General features: G+C 58.0%; 1 protein-coding gene across 2 annotated transcripts; it reads left to right on the top strand.

Annotated features, from left to right (window-relative positions):
• Nucleotides 1-321: 321 nt before the first annotated feature.
• On the top strand, nt 322-17,250 carry ARHGAP30 (Rho GTPase activating protein 30). Of its 2 annotated transcripts, none has more exons than XM_077886960.1 (12): nt 322-753; nt 6,747-6,849; nt 9,324-9,468; nt 10,352-10,434; nt 10,578-10,685; nt 11,259-11,386; nt 11,855-12,026; nt 12,109-12,212; nt 12,291-12,368; nt 12,910-13,287; nt 14,498-14,760; nt 14,853-17,250. In XM_077886960.1, the coding sequence occupies exons 1-12, from the start codon at nt 657-659 to the stop codon at nt 16,482-16,484; spliced, it is 3,291 nt and encodes a 1,096-aa protein (XP_077743086.1). In that variant the 5' UTR covers nt 322-656; the 3' UTR covers nt 16,485-17,250. The 2 variants fall into 2 exon arrangements, with proteins under 2 accessions (XP_077743086.1, XP_077743087.1); XM_077886961.1 differs by having other exon boundaries at nt 739-753; nt 9,328-9,468.
• The last annotated feature ends 287 nt before the right edge of the window (nt 17,251-17,537 follow it).

Raw genomic sequence — 17,537 nt, 5'->3', positions numbered from 1 at the left:
AGGATGAAAGATCACCTCGTTCACCCCCTTGGTGGTCACCTTGGTGTGGACGCTGAGGCTCACGGGGGTGATGGGACTTGACCGAGGCCACAGGCCGTCGGGGGCTGAGCCTGGGCACCTGCCCCGCCCAGGCCAGCCTCCAGTCTCCACCTCAGACCCCCCAAATTCTGGTCTCGAAGGACCTGCTCAGGTCCCGGGCGCCACCACCCCACCCCGGGGCTCTGACATCACCTTGCCTTGACCAATGAGCGAAGTCCCAGTGATGGGTTGAGGATGTGAATGTCAGCTGCCTCCCCCACCCCGGGCCCTGTGGTTGCAAAGATGCTCTAACAGGAAGCGGGTTTGAGGAGCTGCACAGCTTCCTGCTCCCCCAGGGCTGAGCGGGGCCAGAGGGGCAAGTGCCAGCCTGGGCCACGAGACACAGCTTCTTGCCAGGGTCCGGGCAGCTTCCTCTTCCACGGCTACTTCCGTGTCGCTGGGGCCCAAAGGCAAGAGCTGCTGCCTGTTGCCCAGGCCACCCTCCACCCCCAGTTCGGAGCCCTGCCCCCCGGGGCCGGGCCAAGCCCAGAGGCCGCCTTGGGATCCTATGGGGGACTGGTAGGGCAAAGGTCTCGGGGGGGCGGAGGTGGCTGGGCCGGGGCCCGGGGGCTCCAGCCATGAAGTCTCGGCAGAAAGGAAAGAAGAAGGGCAGCTCGAAGGAGAGGGTGTTTGGGTGTGACCTGCAGGAGCAGCTCCAGCGTTCGGGCCAGGAGGGTAAGGAGGTGGCTCGGGGCTGCTTCGGGGGGTGGATCAGATCCAGTCGAGGGACAGACGCGGTGCCCAGGTGCTCACGGCGAGGGGCAGTGGCTTGGGGTCAGCACCCAGGAGGCTGACCGGCAGGCGCGGCAGGAAGTGTGGCTCAGCGAAGAAGCAGGGGAGCCCCCTTGTGTGACTACCTGGGGATGGAGAGGCGGGGGCGGGGGGGGGGGGAGGATGGAGAGATGAGAAACCGAGAGAAGTAGGCAAAAGAGAGGGGTGACGCGACATCTGTGCTGGGGACAGAGAGAGGCCGGGGGTACGGCATGGTCAGAGGCGAGTGGCTGAAGGGCCAGTGGATGGTCCTTGGGTCTGAATGAAAGGAGCCAGGGGCAGGGCCCTGGGAGAGTCTGAGGGTGGCACTGGGGAGGTCGGGGGTTTCCTGGTTGGAGGAGGGCGCCCAGGGACGTGGTTGCGGGGCTCTGGGCACTCTGTAGCCTTGCTGGGCTGCAGGGGAGGCCGTGGGGTGGGGTCTCCCTGCCCCAGTGTCCGTGACTCTTCCTGCGCGGGAGCAACAGGCCGAGGGCGCGGGGGAGAAGCTGCCGAAATGGGGGACCCCCGAGGCTGGTTGCGGGGTCAGGCCACAGGGTGCAAAGGAGTAGATGTGGACGATCCGTGGGGCCTGTCTGCTGCCACCCTGGGGTCCCTGGAGGGGCTGGGAAGCCAGCAGGACCAGGGACAACTCTGCGCTCGCCCTGGCCCAGAGTGGCCTCTCACAAACCCAGCTTGATGGGATTCGAAATTGAAGGCAGGTGTCCTGGCCGCCCAGTCCAGCTTGTTTTTGGTACTTCGAGCTCCTCCCAGAGCCTGGCACGATCCCCCCCCATCCCACCCCACCCCAATCTGTCATTTCCTCTTTGTCTTCTCCTCTGGGCTGTGGCGCCTGCAGTGGAGGGAGGGTGATGGTGGTTCCCAGCTCATTTCCTGCCCTCAGCCCCGCCCCCTTGGCCCCAAACACCTCCTTCCCCTTTTTCTCCTCCCCCGGAGGCCCCCATCCCCACCGGCCTCTGTTGAGGGAAACCCCGGTCCCGGTCCCGAAGACAGTGTCGAGGCTTGGCCCTGCGTCTCACCCTGAGTCCTTCACCAGAGATGCCTCTCCAGGTCAAGGGCTCTTGGCCAACGGCCACATGATTCAATGGGACTAATGTTCTTCTGGTTCCCTGCAAACCCTCGGCTCGGTCTCCTCGCCCTGACGCGGCCCTCCCCTGCGGCCCCTGCCAGCCGCGGTGGAAACGCACCCCCAGTCGCCCGGCCCCCTCCCCTGCGGCCCCCCGGCCTCCGGCTGCGTTCCCAGCCCATGGGGGGCACGTCCTCCGAGGCTTGGACGTCCACCTGGCTGCTGGGCCGGGTCGCGGTGAGCCCCGGAGGAGGAGGAGACCCTCCTGGCCCCCTCAGAACCTCACCTGAGCCCCAGGGGGCGTGATCTCGGGCCCCAGAGCCACAGTGACCCCCCCCGCCCCCCCCCACCGACAGGTGGGAAGTGAAAGGACAGAGAGAGCCTGGCGAGGCCTCTCCCTTACCCAAGGCTGGCAGAGGAAAGCCCAGGCTAGTGGAGATCCGGGTTCCTGCCTACCTCATCCCGCCAACCCTGTGCACCCCCCCTTAGCTTGGTTTTCCCCATCCTTCTCCTTGCTGGGGGCCCCAGGCGGGTCCCTTCCTTCCCCAGGAGCCACCTGTTCTGGGTTCTTCCTTTCCCTAACCTTTATCTCTTTGCTCCCTTGTTCCAGTTTCTGATTCTCCAGGTCTCTAAATTCTGGGCCCTCCTCCCAGCACCCCCCCGCCCCCATTCCCTGATGTCTCTTCTTTGACCCCCTCACCCCAGCCCTGCCTCTTAGGGCTCCCATCTCTCCTTCACTGCCCCCCCTTCGTCTCTCTCAGGGTATCGCTCCCCTCATCTCCTTGACCCATTTCCTCTGTGACTCTGATTCCTTAGGCTCTCAAATATGTTCTTCTTTTTTTGTTTTGTTGTTTTTAGAGAGAGGTAGACAGAGAGGAGAGAGAGGAAGGGCAGAGGGAGGGAGAGAGAGAGAGAGAGAGAGAGAGAGAGACCACACCCAGTGTGGAGACTGACATGGGGCCCGATCTCCCAATCCTGAGATCATGACCTGAGCTGAAATCAAGAGTCGGGTGCTTAGCCGACTGAGCCACCTGGGCGCCCCTCAAATACCTTCTCTTTTTTTAAAATTTTTTTTAATTTTTATTTATTTATGATAGTCACAGAGAGAGAGAGAGAGAGAGAGAGGCAGAGACACAGGCAGAGGGAGAAGCAGGCTCCATGCACCGGGAGCCCGACACGGGATTCGATTCTGGGTCTCCAGGATCGCGCCCTGGGCCAAAGGCAGGCGCCAAACCGCTGCGCCACCCAGGGATCCCTCAAATACCTTCTTTAAGGGCCTTTTCAGAGGATTCGAAATCAACAGAGAAGGGCAGGATGGGGGAGATCTGGCTTGGTTGCTGCTCATGTGAAAAGAACCTAGGCTTTGGGTGACAGTGGATGATGAGTCAACAGAATAATGTGGCGGCCGAGAGTTGAGGTGGCATTAGGCCCCTGCGGGGAGAACAGCGAATGAGGAGGGTCCACCCCACTTCTGCAGCCAGTGCTGGAACCCGAGGGGAGGGGGACCCTGGCAAACGGGCACAGGTCCTGGAAGGAGGGCTGGTGGGGGACCTGCAGAGCCAGGGCTAAGGTGAGGCAAGAGGGGTGACCAGGACACAAAATTCAACAAAACCTTCACTCTCAGGGCCGCACCAGTGCCCTGGCTGCCTGTCCTTTCTTTCTTCCTTCTTTTTCTTTCTCTTTCTTCCTCACTCTCTCAAGTTTATTTATTTTATTAATCCAGACACCCTGTTTGGGGCTCGAACTCATGACTCCCCCATCAAGACTTGCATGCTCTTCCGACTGCACCAGCGAGGCGCCCCAGTGGCTCTTTCTCAAGGAGGCTCTCACTCCCAAGGTTGTGTGTGTGCACAGTTTGCACTTGCACAGCCCTAGGAGTGGAGGCTTCCTTAAATTCTCCACCCTCATGCTTCCCTTGTCTCACCCAAGTTCTGGCTCTGGGGAGCTGGAACGCAAAGGGTGTGGACACCAGGTCACACGGGGAGGGTTTACAGTAGCGGTTGATGGGTTTATTGATTATTTCTTCCTTCTGTATTTCCATGTTACTTAATTACTGAATTGCACCAAAAACTTGGGATAGGAGTACGTGGGGAAGTATGTGCGTGGGTGTCGGGCCTGTCGTAGGGAGGCACGCCAGCTTGTGACAGGTCAGTTTGGGAGAGAAGCACCCATGTGCCCAGCACTGTGCCTTGGGTACTCCGGTCCCCATTTCACGGGTCTGGACACTGAAGGTCGAAGGAGGAACAAGTGCCGGGTGTTACCCACCTGGAGCCAGGCTCCAAACCCACGTGTGCAAAGTTATATTCTCTCTCCCATCCCGGGCCTCCTCCCCTGTTACTAGACTGTAAGCTCCTTAAGGACAAGATCTAACTGTAACCTTTTTTTTTTTCTGGTGCCCTCTCTGAGGCCCAGGGTGACCGATTGGTGTCCCTCGTATTTTAGGACGTGGTGTCTCAGACACGGGAAGCCCTCCAGCACCATGCGTGGAATCCCATCTGCACGAGGCCACATATTTATCCTTCTAGAGCCTTCCCTGCCTTAGATCCTTGGCTGCATAAACACCTGGCTTCACCCCAACCTTCACTGTCACCTTATAGATCTAGAATGAGAAATACACTCCTCCGCCTGGCACATAGGACCCTTCACAAACCAGGCCCCTGCGCCCCCGGCCTCAGCTCCAATTTCCCGACAAACCATCTGATCCAGCTTTTTGCGACCCCTGAGCAAACCGTGGTACCACACCTCACGTTATGCCCCTGCCTGGAGATACCCTTCCCTCTGCCGCCTGCTGGTAAACTCCGGGGACCCCTCAGAACACACCTCAAGCATCGCCTCCACTGCTGCCCCCCACCCCCCACCTGTATCGTGGGACTCACTGTGCTTTGTCATCACTTGTTTCTTTGGTGTCTGCACCTCGGACAATAGTTCCATTTTCCGTAGCCTCTAGCACCGTGTGCCCAATAACGGTTTATTTATGATTCAACAAAGTCACCCGTCACTTAGGAGGCTCGGTGACATCCCTTGGAGATTGAAATAGAGAATATGGCCTGAGAAAAATAGTAAGTTTGGTTCACCAAGAAATCCCTCTCTCGTGTCAGTGTCAGAAAGAGCTGTTTCTCCTCAGCCCTCGATTTCTTTTTTTTGTTTGTTTGTTTCCTAATGGGCCTTATGAGTTCTACCTGGTTACGGTGATCTTGCTTGAGTCACCAGGAAGTGAAGAGCCCGCATCTAGAAACCATATGGCATCACTTGATGGGCATTTCTGGGTACTGATCTTACCCCCTCCTATTTCCCCTTCAACCCCATTCCTTCGGTCATTTTACTCTTAGCTTTTTGTAAAATTTTGGGATTTGGAGACCGGCTCCAGGTGGGTAACACCGGGCACTTGTTACTCCTTCTACCTTCAGCGTCCTGACCTTTGAAATGGGCACCGAGGGATCCCTGGGGGGCTCAGTGGTTTGGTGCCTGCTTTTGGCCCAGGGCGTGATCCCAGGGTCCCCGGATTGAGTCCCATGTCGGGCTCCTTCATGGAGCCTGCTTCTGCCTCTGCCTGTCTCTCTCTCTCTCTCTCTTTTTTTTAAAGATTTATTTATTTATATATGATAGAGAGAGAGAGAGAGAGAGAGAGAGGCAGAGACACAGGAGGAGGGAGAAGCAGGCTCCATGCTGGGAGCCTGACGTGGGACTCAATCCCAGGACTCCAGGATCACGCCCTGGGCCAAAGGCAGGCGCCAAACGGCTGAGCCACTGAGCCACCCAGGGATCCCTCTGCCTGTCTCTCTCTCTCTCTCTCAATCTGTCTCTCATGAATAAATAAATAAAATCAAAAAAAGAAAGAAAGGAAGGAAGAAGGAGGGACCGGAGTACCCAGAGCACAGTGCTGGGCACATGGGTGCTTCTCTCCCGAACTGACCCGTCACAAGCTGGCATGTCTCCCGACGACAGGCCCGACGCCCGCGCACCTGCCACCAGAGGGGCGCTTCCCAGTGTTCCCAGTACTCCCCGTCCACGCTGCCCCGTGGAGGTCGGGACAACTAATGCTCCTTCATCTTGTATCGAGCGTTCAATGAATGTACTTCCCAGACCTGTCCTACTCCGAGTGCCCTTCCAACCGGACCGCTGCCCCTTGGAAAATCCTGGGGTAGCAACTAGTCATTACAGAGATACGAGTTCCAGTTCGAAGGACGCAGAACTCGGGCCCCGGGAGGCTCAGTGGTGGAGCGTCTGCCTTCGGCCCAGGGACTGACCCCAGGGTCCTGGGATCGAGTCCCGCATTGGGCTCCCTGCAAGGAGCCTGCTTCTCCCTCTGCCGGTGTCTCTCATGAATAAATAAATAAAATCATTAAAAAAAAAAAAAAAAGGAGGGCAGAACTTGCTAACAGGACTGGGCAGGCCCGGGAGGCAGTTGCTCTCCCTCCCTTGGGGGGTTTATGCAGAGGCCGTGGCCCCCTCGGGCAGAGAGATTGGGAGGCTGGAGCTGAATCCCTCTAACAAGTTTTTATTCATGAGCTGTTTCCCCAAACCCCTTCCCTGATGCTCCCATTTCTCAGATCCCTGTGGTCTCTGACCTCCCAGACCTGATTTCTCTCTCTCTCTCCTTTTAAGATTTTATTTATTTATTTGAGAGAGAGAGAGAGAGAGAGAGAGAGAGAGAGCATGAACAGGGGAGGGGCAGAAGGAGGGGGCGAAGCAGGCTCCCCGTTGAGCAGGGACCCCACTTGGGCTGCATCCCTGGACCCTGACATCATGACCTGAGCTGAAGGCAGAAGCTTCCCCGACTGAGCCCCCCGGCACCCCGCCGACTTCTCTTTCTCTGGCCTCTCTGTGCCCCCAGTCCCGCAGGTGCTGAAGAGCTGCGCAGAGTTCGTGGAGGAATATGGGGTGGTGGATGGCATCTACCGCCTCTCGGGGGTCTCTTCCAACATCCAGAAGCTCCGGTGAGTCGAGCAGTGAGGGGGCTCCATGGGCCAGGGGGCCAGGGAGCCAGAGGCCCAAGGGGAAGGCGGGAGAAGGAAACATGGGTGCTGGGTGCCAAGGGAGGAGCTCCGGAGTGTCCTCGGGGAAGGCTGAGCCCATGCACCCCATTCCCCCAGGCTAGCAGGCGTGTGTGTACACACTTACACGTCTCCACGCCCGCAAACAACCACCTGGCTTAAAAAATGTTGATGTAGTTCACATACCATAAAACTCACTATTTGAAAATGTACAATCCACAATCCAGTGATTTCTTTTTAAAGTATATTCACAAGGCCATGCCACGGCCACCACTATCTGATTCCAGAACTTTTCATCAACCCCGAAACGTTTCTCCAAAAAAAAAAAAAAAAAAGAAAGAAAATAAAATAAAAGAAACATTTCTCCTTTCCCTCAGCCTCTTGCAACAGCTGGTCTACTTTCTATCGCTATGAATTTGCCTATTCTGTGTATTTCTTATACACGGAATCAGAGAATTGTAACCTTTTGTGTCTGGCTTTTCCACTTAGCAAGTTTTCAAGGTTCGTGCATGTTGTCATACCGGCTAGTACTTCAGCTCTTTGTGCGGCTGAATAATATTCTATTGTATGGCTTCACCATATTTTGTTGATCCATCCATCAGTTGACGGACATTTGGGGTGTTTCCACCCCTTGGCTACTATGAGTGACGCCGGTGTGAACATTCATGTAGAAGTGTTCACGTGGACACATGCTTTCAGTTCCCCTGAGGACATGGCTGGGCGTGGAGCTGCTGGGTCACGCAGTTACTCTAAGGTTGGGCTTTTTTTTAAGATTTTATTTATTTATTAGAGACACACAGAGAGAGAGAGAGAGACGCAGAGGGAGAAGCAGGCTCCATGCGGGGAGCCCGATGTGGGACTCGATCCTGTGACCCCAGGATCAGGCCCTGGGCTGAAGGTTGGGCTTTTTTTTTTTTTTTTAATTTTTATTTATTTATGATAGTCACAGAGAGAGAGAGAGAGAGAGAGGCAGAGACATAGGCAGAGGGAGAAGCAGGCTCCATGCACCGGGAGCCCGACGTGGGATTCGATCCCGGGTCTCCAGGATCGCGCCCTGGGCCAAAGGCAGGCGCCAAACAGGGATCCCTGAAGGTTGGGCTTTTTTTTTTTTTTTTTTTTTTTTAATTTTTTTAAAATTTATTTATGATAGTCATACAGAGAGAGAGGGAGAGAGAGGCAGAGACATAGGCAGAGGGAGAAGCAGGCTCCATGCACCGGGAGCCTGACGTGGGATTCGATCCTGGGTCTCCAGGATCGCACCCTGGGCCAAAGGCAGGTGCCAAACTGCTGTGCCACCCAGGGATCCCAAGGTTGGGCTTTTTAAGGAACGGCCAGGCTGCTTTCCCTGGCGGTGCATCCTTTCCTATCTGCCCCCAGCAGCGATGCACGAGGGTTCCCATTTCTCCACATCTGCCAACACGCGTTCCTGTGTGTCTTTTGAATAACAGCCACCCTAGTGGGTGTGAAGGGCTACTTCACCTGTATTTGCATTTCCCTAACAGCTAACCACATCCAACACCTTCCTGTGTGCATATTACTCATTTGTGTATCTTCTTTGGAGAAATTTCTATTCAAATCCCTTCCTCATTTTTAAGTTGGCTTGTTTCCTTTGAGTTGCAAGAATTCTTCCTATATTCCAGATGTTAAATACTTATCAAATATTTTTTTAATTCTTCTTTTTTTAAAAGATTTTATTTATTCATTCATGACAGACACAGAGAGGGAGAGAGAGAGAGGCAGAGACACAGGCAGAGGGAGAAGCAGGCTCCGTGCAGGGAGCCCGATGCGGGACTCGACCTGGGGTCACGACCTGAGCGGAAGGCTGAAGCTCAGCCACTGAGCCCCCCGGGGGTCCCAACACTTATCAAATCTATGATTCACAAATATTTTCTCCCATTCCGTGGGGTGTCTTCGCTTTCTTGGCAGTACCCTCTGACACACACACAAGTTTGTCATTCGATGTTCGGTGTATCTATTTTTTCTTTGGCTGCTTGTGCTTTTGGTGTCTTATCTACGCAACTGTTGCCTGATCCAAGGTCAGGGAGATTGACATTTGTATTTCCTTCCAAGAGTTACACTCCTCCATCTTTACACGTTCCCATCTTTACACGTCCATGTCCCCACTTGTATTGACTCCTATGGACCCCAACCTCACCACCCACACCCACAGCTACACCACTGACATGGATCCCTGTTGGTGCACAGCCCGCCTCCCTATCTACCACCCACCCTCCGCCGGCTCTACCCAGTGGCACGTCCATCCGCGCCCGCTGCCTCGTGTATGCACATACGCCCCCACATCCTCCTTCCAGGCCCATGCACGTCGACCCTCCACCTTCCCCGGGCCCCTGTGCACTGCTCCCAGGCCTCCCAGCTTCCCCCCTCCCACCACTCCTGACCACTCTGCACCTCCCCAGGCAGGAGTTTGAGGCAGAGCGGAAGCCAGACCTGCGGAAAGACGTTTACCTCCAGGACATTCACTGCGTCTCCTCCTTGTGCAAGGCCTACTTCAGAGAACTGCCCGACCCCCTGCTCACATACCGGCTCTATGACAAGTTTGCTGTGAGTTGACAGGCAGGGGGGTGGAAGGCGAGGCCGAGGGGTGACTGCTCTGGTTTTGACATCCCAAGTGCGTCCAGCGCCAGATGGTGTCCTAGTGACCCTGAATGACCGAGACCACATGAGAACGAAAAGACCCCTCCCTGCCAGTGCCCCCTGCCCGCTGCCCCCCCGTCCCGCCTCTTCCCTCCGCCTTTCCTCCTTTCCTTAGGGCCTGCAGATCACACATGGTGCAGGGGGAGACCAGGGAAAGTAGAACCCAGAGGGAGAGTAGAGGGCCCCTGGAAATCACCTAGACCAGAGCTTCCCCACATTTAAGAGAATGAGAGCCCTTCTCGGAAGTCACAGCTTTTTCAGGCATGCCCCTCCGTGAGCGGGTTGTAGGCTGCACATCTTTTGAATAAGAAGATATGTGACAAAAATGCTATCTTGAATTCAGTAACATTTTAAAAATAAGTTGCATTTTATTGAGCGGAATGGCATTTAGAAATCCAGGGCAGCAGCCCCCGCCATTCGGCCCACACAGGCTAGACTGGGTGGGTGTAGGCCTTCCGGGGCTCCTGGGAGTAACTCCCCAGCCCTGGAGCACCCACAGGGAGGGGCCCCTAAGGTGTTCTTGTGCCGAGGATGCTAAGGCGGAGTGGCAGCAAGTCGTTCAAGGTCACAAAGCTATTAAGTGGCCGAGCCAAGACCCAGCGGCAGGTCTGCACCCTGAAGTGTGAGCAATGCCTACTCCGTCTGTCGGTGCACCTCGAAAGATCTGTGGTGTGGGACGGTGGGGGAACAGCACAGAATTGTTTGAGAGTCGGGCTCAGGCTCCCGGGAGTGAGCAGGGGCAGTGCTGGCTGTTCACGGACTCGGTTCTTGAACCCTTCCTCCCCAACAGGACGCGGTGGGAGTGCAGCTGGAGCCTGAGCGCCTGGTCAAGATCCTAGAGGTGCTTCGAGAACTCCCTGTCCCAAACTATAGGTGCGCGCCCTGCTCCAAGTCCCAACCACCCACACACAGCCCTGGGGCCTTGACTGGTCCCTTCCAGCTCCCAGACCTCAATCCCACTTCCGCCTGGGTGTTGCATGTGTGACCCCTGGCCCCTGACACCTCCTTTTCTGCAGGACCCTGGAGTTCCTCATGCGGCACCTGGTGCACATGGCCTCGTTCAGCGCTCAGACCAACATGCACGCCCGCAACCTGGCCATTGTGTGGGCTCCCAACCTGCTGAGGTGGGCGCACGCGGGAGCAGGGTGTGGGGATCTTGGCGGGGAGCCTAGCCCCCCCCCCAGGCCGCTCCGGGAATGGGTGTGGCTGTGTGGGTGCACGGAGAGGGGTGTGGGGTCCCATGGAGCCCAGGGAGAAAGAGGAAGGTTCTGAATTGCATTGAGCGGGATGGGGTTTACTTGCTGGACACGAGGCCTGTGCGTCTTCTCACACTGTGTCACCGAGCTCAGGGGCTGGCACAGGAAGTATTGAATGTTTGCAGAGCACACATCTTGCGGCCTCACGGAGAGCTGGCCGGCATGCTAGTCCCTGTGGTGCAAGGCAGGCCTCGAGAAGCCCCGCTATTCATTATAACAAGGCATTCTCGTGTGCAAAGGAAGTAGAGATGAATTCTGAGGCGGGTGTCCAAGAGGGCTTCCTGGAGGAAGTGGCATTTGAGAGACTTGCATTATGCTTGCAGTTTAAGAGGTGGAGATGAGGTTAAGGGTGTGCAGGGGAAAGGGTGTGGGGTGTTTTGGGGAGACTTCAGGTGGGGAAGAGTGCTGGCCCTGGAGGGGAATAACTCTTCATCTGCACAGGTCTAAGGACATAGAGGCCTCGGGCTTCAATGGGACGGCGGCCTTCATGGAGGTGCGTGTGCAGTCCATCGTGGTCGAGTTCATCCTCACGCACGTGGACCAGCTCTTTGGGGGTGCTTCTCTCTCCGGTCAGTGTCCCTCCCGCCCACCACCCCACCACACTCCGTCTGGGGAGTCATGAGGGCCTCAGAGGTCACCTAGTTCAGCCTCTGTGTTTTGCAGCTGAGAACTGGGTCTCATAGAGGGATGATGCTTGTGGTCACGCAGAGGAGGCGCTGGGGAAGTGACGGTGTGGTCCGCGCTTGAGCAGACCTCTCCTGCACAGCTTGACCTTCTAATCACCATCCCGGTTCTTGGGGCTACAGACTGGTCATTCCCACCCGAGCCCACCTGGCCAGTGCCCTGGGATCTCCCGGCCCCCATCTCTGAGGATTCCCTCTTGAGGAGCCAGACACGGAGAGTCTGTCTCCAAAGGCCTCTGAGTAGATTCCTAGCCTGGTAGTTACTGGGGAGTGGGAGGGCGCCACGAGGAGCCGAGAACCTGAAGCCCTCTCTCCCCTCTGTTCTTGGCTCGCCCATTCTTCTTATCTTCCTAGGCGGTGAGATGGAGAGTGGATGGCGGTCACTTCCGGGGGCCCGGGCGTCAAGCAGCCCCGAGGACCTTATGCCCAGGTCCCTACCCTACCACCTGCCTAGTGTCCTGCAGGCTGGCGATGGGCCCCCACAGATACGGCCCTACCACACTATCATCGAAATTGGAGAGCACAAGTAAGGCCTCCTTCGTGGGGCCCTCCTCCCTTGCGCTGACCCCACCAGGCTCCAACCCTAAGGATTTCTCTATTCCCTTCAGGAGAAAGGGGTCTTTGAAGGTCAGGAAGTGGAGATCTATCTTCAATCTGGGTCGCTCTGGCCACGAGACCAAGCGTAAACTCCCGCGGGGGGCCGAGGACAGAGGTAGGTCTGGGGAAAGGCGCGAGCTCTGCTGAAGGCGAGCCGGGCCCTGGCTCTACAAACATCCTCTGTGTCTTGCAGAGGACAAGTCTGAGAAGGGGACGCTGCGGCCAGCCAAGAGCATGGACTCACTGAGCGCGGCAGCTGGGGTCAGTGATGGTGAGTATGCGCGTGCACGTGGTGTGTGTCTACATGCATGCACAGGCCTTTGCACGCCTGTGTGCAAGCGTGCGTGTGAACATGTCTGCCAAGGAATGACAGGATTATGGGTGAGCCCATTGTGTGTGCATTCCTGTGTGTCTGTGTGTCTGTACGTGTGGCCAAGTGTGTTCGCTGACTGCAAACACAGGGCACGGGTGCCCACTGGACGCTGGCCACGGTACCAGGTAGGCTGGGTTTAGTGAGGAGTTTATCATCTGATCAATGGGTGTGTTCCCAGGCGGTCGGCAGGGGTGCGGGGTGGGGGTGCTGGGGAGGGGCCAGCAAGGCAGTAGCCAGATCTGCAGGGAGGGAGCCCCCCCCCCCCGGAACCGTAGGAGTAGCCCTGGCATGGGGCGCTGGCAGGAGGGGCCCGGGGAAGCCCGGCGGGTGCCCCCAGGCCGTCCTCGCTGTCGGGCTTGAGGGGGGGGCGTTGTGCAGAGCCTTCCGGAGGCGCCCAGGCCCTGGCAGCTGAGGCCGCTGCCCGCCCCTCTCCCCCCAGAGCCGGAGGGGCTGGCGGGACCCAGCAGTCTGCGGCCTGGCCCGCTGCAGCCGGACGGCCTGGAGAAGGACCCCGCGGGAGCAGCGGAGGGCGCTCAGGAGCCCGAGGCCGAGGCGCCCGGCGGCCCCAGCTCGGAGCCGGGCACCCCGCGGGCCGGCCGGTCAGGGATGCGCGTCGGGGGCGGCAGCCGTGCCGAGCGCTGTGCAGGCGTCCACATCTCGGACCCCTACAATGTCAACCTGCCACTACACATCACCTCCATCCTCAGCGTGCCCCCGAACATCATCTCCAACGTCTCCTTGGCCCGGCTCACCCGCGGCCTTGAGTGCCCCGCCCTCCAGCCCCGGCCGAGCCCTGCCTCCGGCCCCGGCCCCCCAGGTGAGGACTGTGGGACTTCCCGGCACTGGGAGAAGGGACCAGAACTCGGATGTGAGGGGCCTGTCCTGTCCTCAGGCCTGGGCTCTGGGTGCTTGCTACCTTCCGCGGCCTCCTGGATTCCGGGGTGGGGGGTCCAGCAACACGATCAGGTCCTGTGGAACTCCTGGAGAGGACCTCGGCCTCCTTCCTGTCGCTGATACACCCAGGAATGGGAGTCTGTGCCACATGAATACAGGAGGGACCTTAAGTTCGAGGCAGGGACGTGTGATAGATGATGATGATGATGGGAACACAACAGCAGGAACACCAGCAGCTGACACTGGAGAGTTACCATGTGCCCAGAGCCGTGTTAGGAACTTTGTGGGCATCAGCTCATTTAATTCTCCTGTAATCTTTTTTTTTTTTTAAGATTTTATTTATTTATTCATGAGACACACACATACACAGACAGAGAGAGAGAGAGAGAGAGAGAGGCAGAGACCCAGGCAGAGGGAGAAGCAGGCTCCCTGTGAGGAGCCCGATGCGGGACCCGATCCCGGGACCTCGGGGTCACGCCAAGTGGAAGGCAGATGCTCAGCCACTGAGCCCCTGGGGTGCCCCATTCTCTCATAATCCTATGACACGGTTATTGTTGCTTATGTTACAGCAGTGGAAACTGAGACCCAGGTTAAGCTATTTGTTGTTGATTTAAGTCGGAGGGAGCAGAGCTAGGACCTCGGACACATCTGGGTCTTGCTTTCCTCATATTTAAAGTGAGGATAGGGACACCTGGGGGCTCAGTGGGTGAGCGTCTGCCTTCGGTCCAGGGAGTGACCCCGGGGTCCCAGGATCCAGTCCCGCATGGAGCCTGCTTCTCCCTCTGCCTGTGTCTCTGCCTCTGTGTGGCTCTCGTGAATAAATGAATAAAACTTCTAACAAAAAAACGAATGAGGATAAATACTCTACGTTATGTAATTGTTTTGTGGAGAAAACTACAATAATGCATTGTGATATGCACAGCATGGGGCCCGGGCCCTGGTGGGAGCTCGGCCAAGGTCAAGGTAGCTCGAAGCCAGTAGTCAGGGATACGGTTCTGAGAGGATCAGCCATGTGGAGCACCCAGGCTGGGAGCGCTGGGCCTGTATGGTAGCAGTGTTAGCAAGAGCCACATTGGACAGGGTGGGGGCTGCTCTTGACCTCTGAGCTCCTGAGACTACCTTCCTCCCAACAGATGAGAAGTTGGAGGCAAGTTCAGCCGCAGGTCCCCTGGCTGACTGTGGCCCAGAGGATGTGGCTCCTGTGCTGGAGGACTGCCTGTCCCAGGAGGTGCAGGACTCCTTCTCCTTCCTAGAGGACTCAAGCGGCTCGGAGCCAGAGTGGGTGGGGGTGGAGGATGGGGAGGTAGCCAAGGCAAGAAGAGCAGAAGCAGCCTTCCCTGGGGAGGATGACCCTGGGATGGGCTACCTGGAGGAGCTCCTGGGAGTTGGGCCTCAGGTAAGGGGGAACTGCGCTGGGTGCGGGGGTGGTAAGGAGGGCAGAGGGTGGACAGGGCCACCTGGTCCTGAGCCACAGTGCTATGCCTACAGGTGGAGGAGTTCTCTGTGGAGCCGCCCCTGGATGACCTGTCTCTGGATGAGGCGCAGTTTGTCCTGGCTCCCAGCTGCTGTTCCTCGGACTCTGCTGGCCCCAGGCCTGATGGACAGGAAGAAAACGAGGAGGAAGTCTTCCTGAGTGCCTACGATGACCTAAGTCCCCTTCTGTCGCCCAAACGCCCAACCTGGGAGGGTCCGGAAAGTCTGGAGGACGACACAGCGGGGTGCGGGAGACAGGGGCCTCCAGGGCAGGCTGAGGGAGGGCAGGCATGCTGTGAGGTTGGCGAGGACAAGGAGGCTGAGCCTGAAAGCACAGGGGACCTCAGGGAGGAGGCTGAGGGCAGTCCGGAGAGTGAGGTGGAGGACGGAGAGGTAGGTCAGGAGGGAGGCAAGCCTGAGGGAAGCCAAGAGAGGAGGGTCAGTTTGAGAGAAGAGGGTGGGGAGGAGACAGAGGCCAAGGGAGAGGAGTCCAACGGTCAGCAGGAGGATGAGAGTGTGGAGGAGGCTAAGGGTGTGGAGGGAACAGGAGAGCAGGGCAAAGACAAGGAGATGGAAAGGAAGACTGAGAGAGAGGAGGAGGCTGAGGAAGGAGAGGAAGGCCAGGTACAAGCAAGAAGCGACCCAGAGTGCGGGGCCCAGGAAAACCCAGTCGCTGAGGAGAGCCGGGAAGCTGTGCACAAACAAGAGGCTGAAGGAGGCAGAGAGGATGAGGCTGAAGGACAGAAGGGGCAGGAGGACCAAGAGGCAAGAGAAGATCAAGGAGATGCTGACGATGGCAGAAGCCCAGAAGCGGCAGCTGGAGGAGGGGCGGGGGCGGTCAGCATGGACGGGGAGAGCGGGGATGGGGAGCCCGAGAGGGACCAGAGGGCCGGAGGTGACCGTTTAGGGGACTCCCTTCCTGAAGGGTCCCACGTAGAGTCCCTGGAGGTTGACAGTGCCAGCGAGGGCCATTCCCCATGCTCTGAGGCCGAACAGGCAGCCCCAGAGCCGCCCCAGCCAGAGGAGGCGGAGCCTGAGGGGCAGCCCAGTCCAGACGGCTGCAGCCTGTGCCCGGGTCCTCTGGGCTCAGCTAGCGGAGTGGGCATGCGCCTGGCTTCCACCCTGGTTCAGGTCCAGCAGGTCCGCTCTGTGCCTGTGGTGCCGCCCAAACCGCAATTTGCCAAGATGCCTAGTGCGATGTGTAGCAAGATCCACGTGGCACCTGCAAACCCATGCCCGAGGCCTGGTCGGCTTGATGGGACTCCCGGGGAAAGGGCTTGGGGGTCCCGAGCCTCCCGTTCCTCCTGGAGGAATGGGGGCAGTCTTTCTTTTGATGCTGCTGTGGCCCTGGCCCGGGAACGCCAGAGGACTGAGGCTCAGGGCATTCGGCGGACCCAGACCTGTACTGGGGGTGGGGACTACAGCCTCACCCCCAGAACCTCCCCCTGTAGTATGATCCCTGCCTATTCTCCTCGGCCGCTTAGTTGCCTGGAGCTCCCGCCTGAAGACACAGAAGGGTCTGGACACCGGAGTCGGCATAGTCTGCCCCCCAGGGAACCCCAGCCTCCCGACCCGCTTCTGTCCCCACAGCGCCGATCATACGCATTTGAAACACAGGCTAACCCTGGGAGAGGTGAGGGACTGTGAGCAGGACCACAGGCAAACAGGAAGTTGTCTCCGGTCCCCAGGGTCCCAGACCAGCTGTGTCTTCTGCAGCCTGAGCAGCTGTAGCGCCCAACGCCATAGGCTCTGGGCCTCCAGCTTCTCTTTTTGACTATGGGAAGCGCTGCCTCCGTCGGTTTACCTGAGTTTGTCTCAGACACAAAGCACTTAGCCTTTAGGATGTTCCCAAGAAAGTCAACCAAGATCCTGTTACCAGGGAGTGGGGTCACTGGTCAAAGGGAGTGAAGCGTAGGCAGGGTACTTGGAGGACTCTCAGTGAAGAATGGAGAGGGGACTCCAGGAAGGTTCGGGCCCTCCTCTGAAGCTGCACACCTCCCTTCCTGGAAGCCCAGGGTGGGGGGCTGGGGGGACAGGGCCGGCTCGGAGCCTGTCACACACGAACACTTGTGAGTGGCCCGTCCTAATTCTGCTCTTGGATACCTCCTGACCCTCTTAGCTGCAGATTAAGAGGAACGTGTCCGGGAGCTCGTTGAGGGTCTCAAAGTAGGGACCGGCTCCCCTCGCGGCATCCCTACCCTCGGCCTCCAGCCACCTTTGGGAAGAGAGGTCTTGCGCGGATCTCCCCCGGCTTCTCCTTTTTTCCTTTGGAGCGACTTCCTCCTATTTCGGGGAAGGGCAATGACATAACTCAGGCCCCGGGACCGCTTGTCCCACAGACGGGGGGCCGCAGGCTCCGTTCCAGGAGGAAGTGACCTCTCCGAATAATAAACGTAGTACTGTTACACGTTCACGGATCGTCCTTCTTCGTCTTGGGTGACAGAGGTCGCATTTTCACGTTTGGCCAAACGCCTTTGTGCCGTTGTGGTTTGGGTACTCGGCCCCAGCTGTCGTCCTGGAGACCTGGGGCTAGAGACCAGAGCTGGGGTCACGGCGCTCAGGAAATGGGGAAGAGAAACCTCAGTTGACATGACACAGCGCTCCTATCTAGCCCTAAAGGCCAGGTGCTCTACCAGCAAGGGGCCCGCGCCCTCGGTTTTAGCAGGTGCACGCGAACAGGCCTGTAAGGTGGGTCCTGCT

This window comes from Canis aureus, chromosome 38, assembly GCF_053574225.1.
Source record: "Canis aureus isolate CA01 chromosome 38, VMU_Caureus_v.1.0, whole genome shotgun sequence".
In the NCBI taxonomy this organism is placed as follows: domain Eukaryota; kingdom Metazoa; phylum Chordata; class Mammalia; order Carnivora; family Canidae; genus Canis; species Canis aureus.
This window is presented reverse-complemented; position numbering and strand designations above follow the sequence as displayed.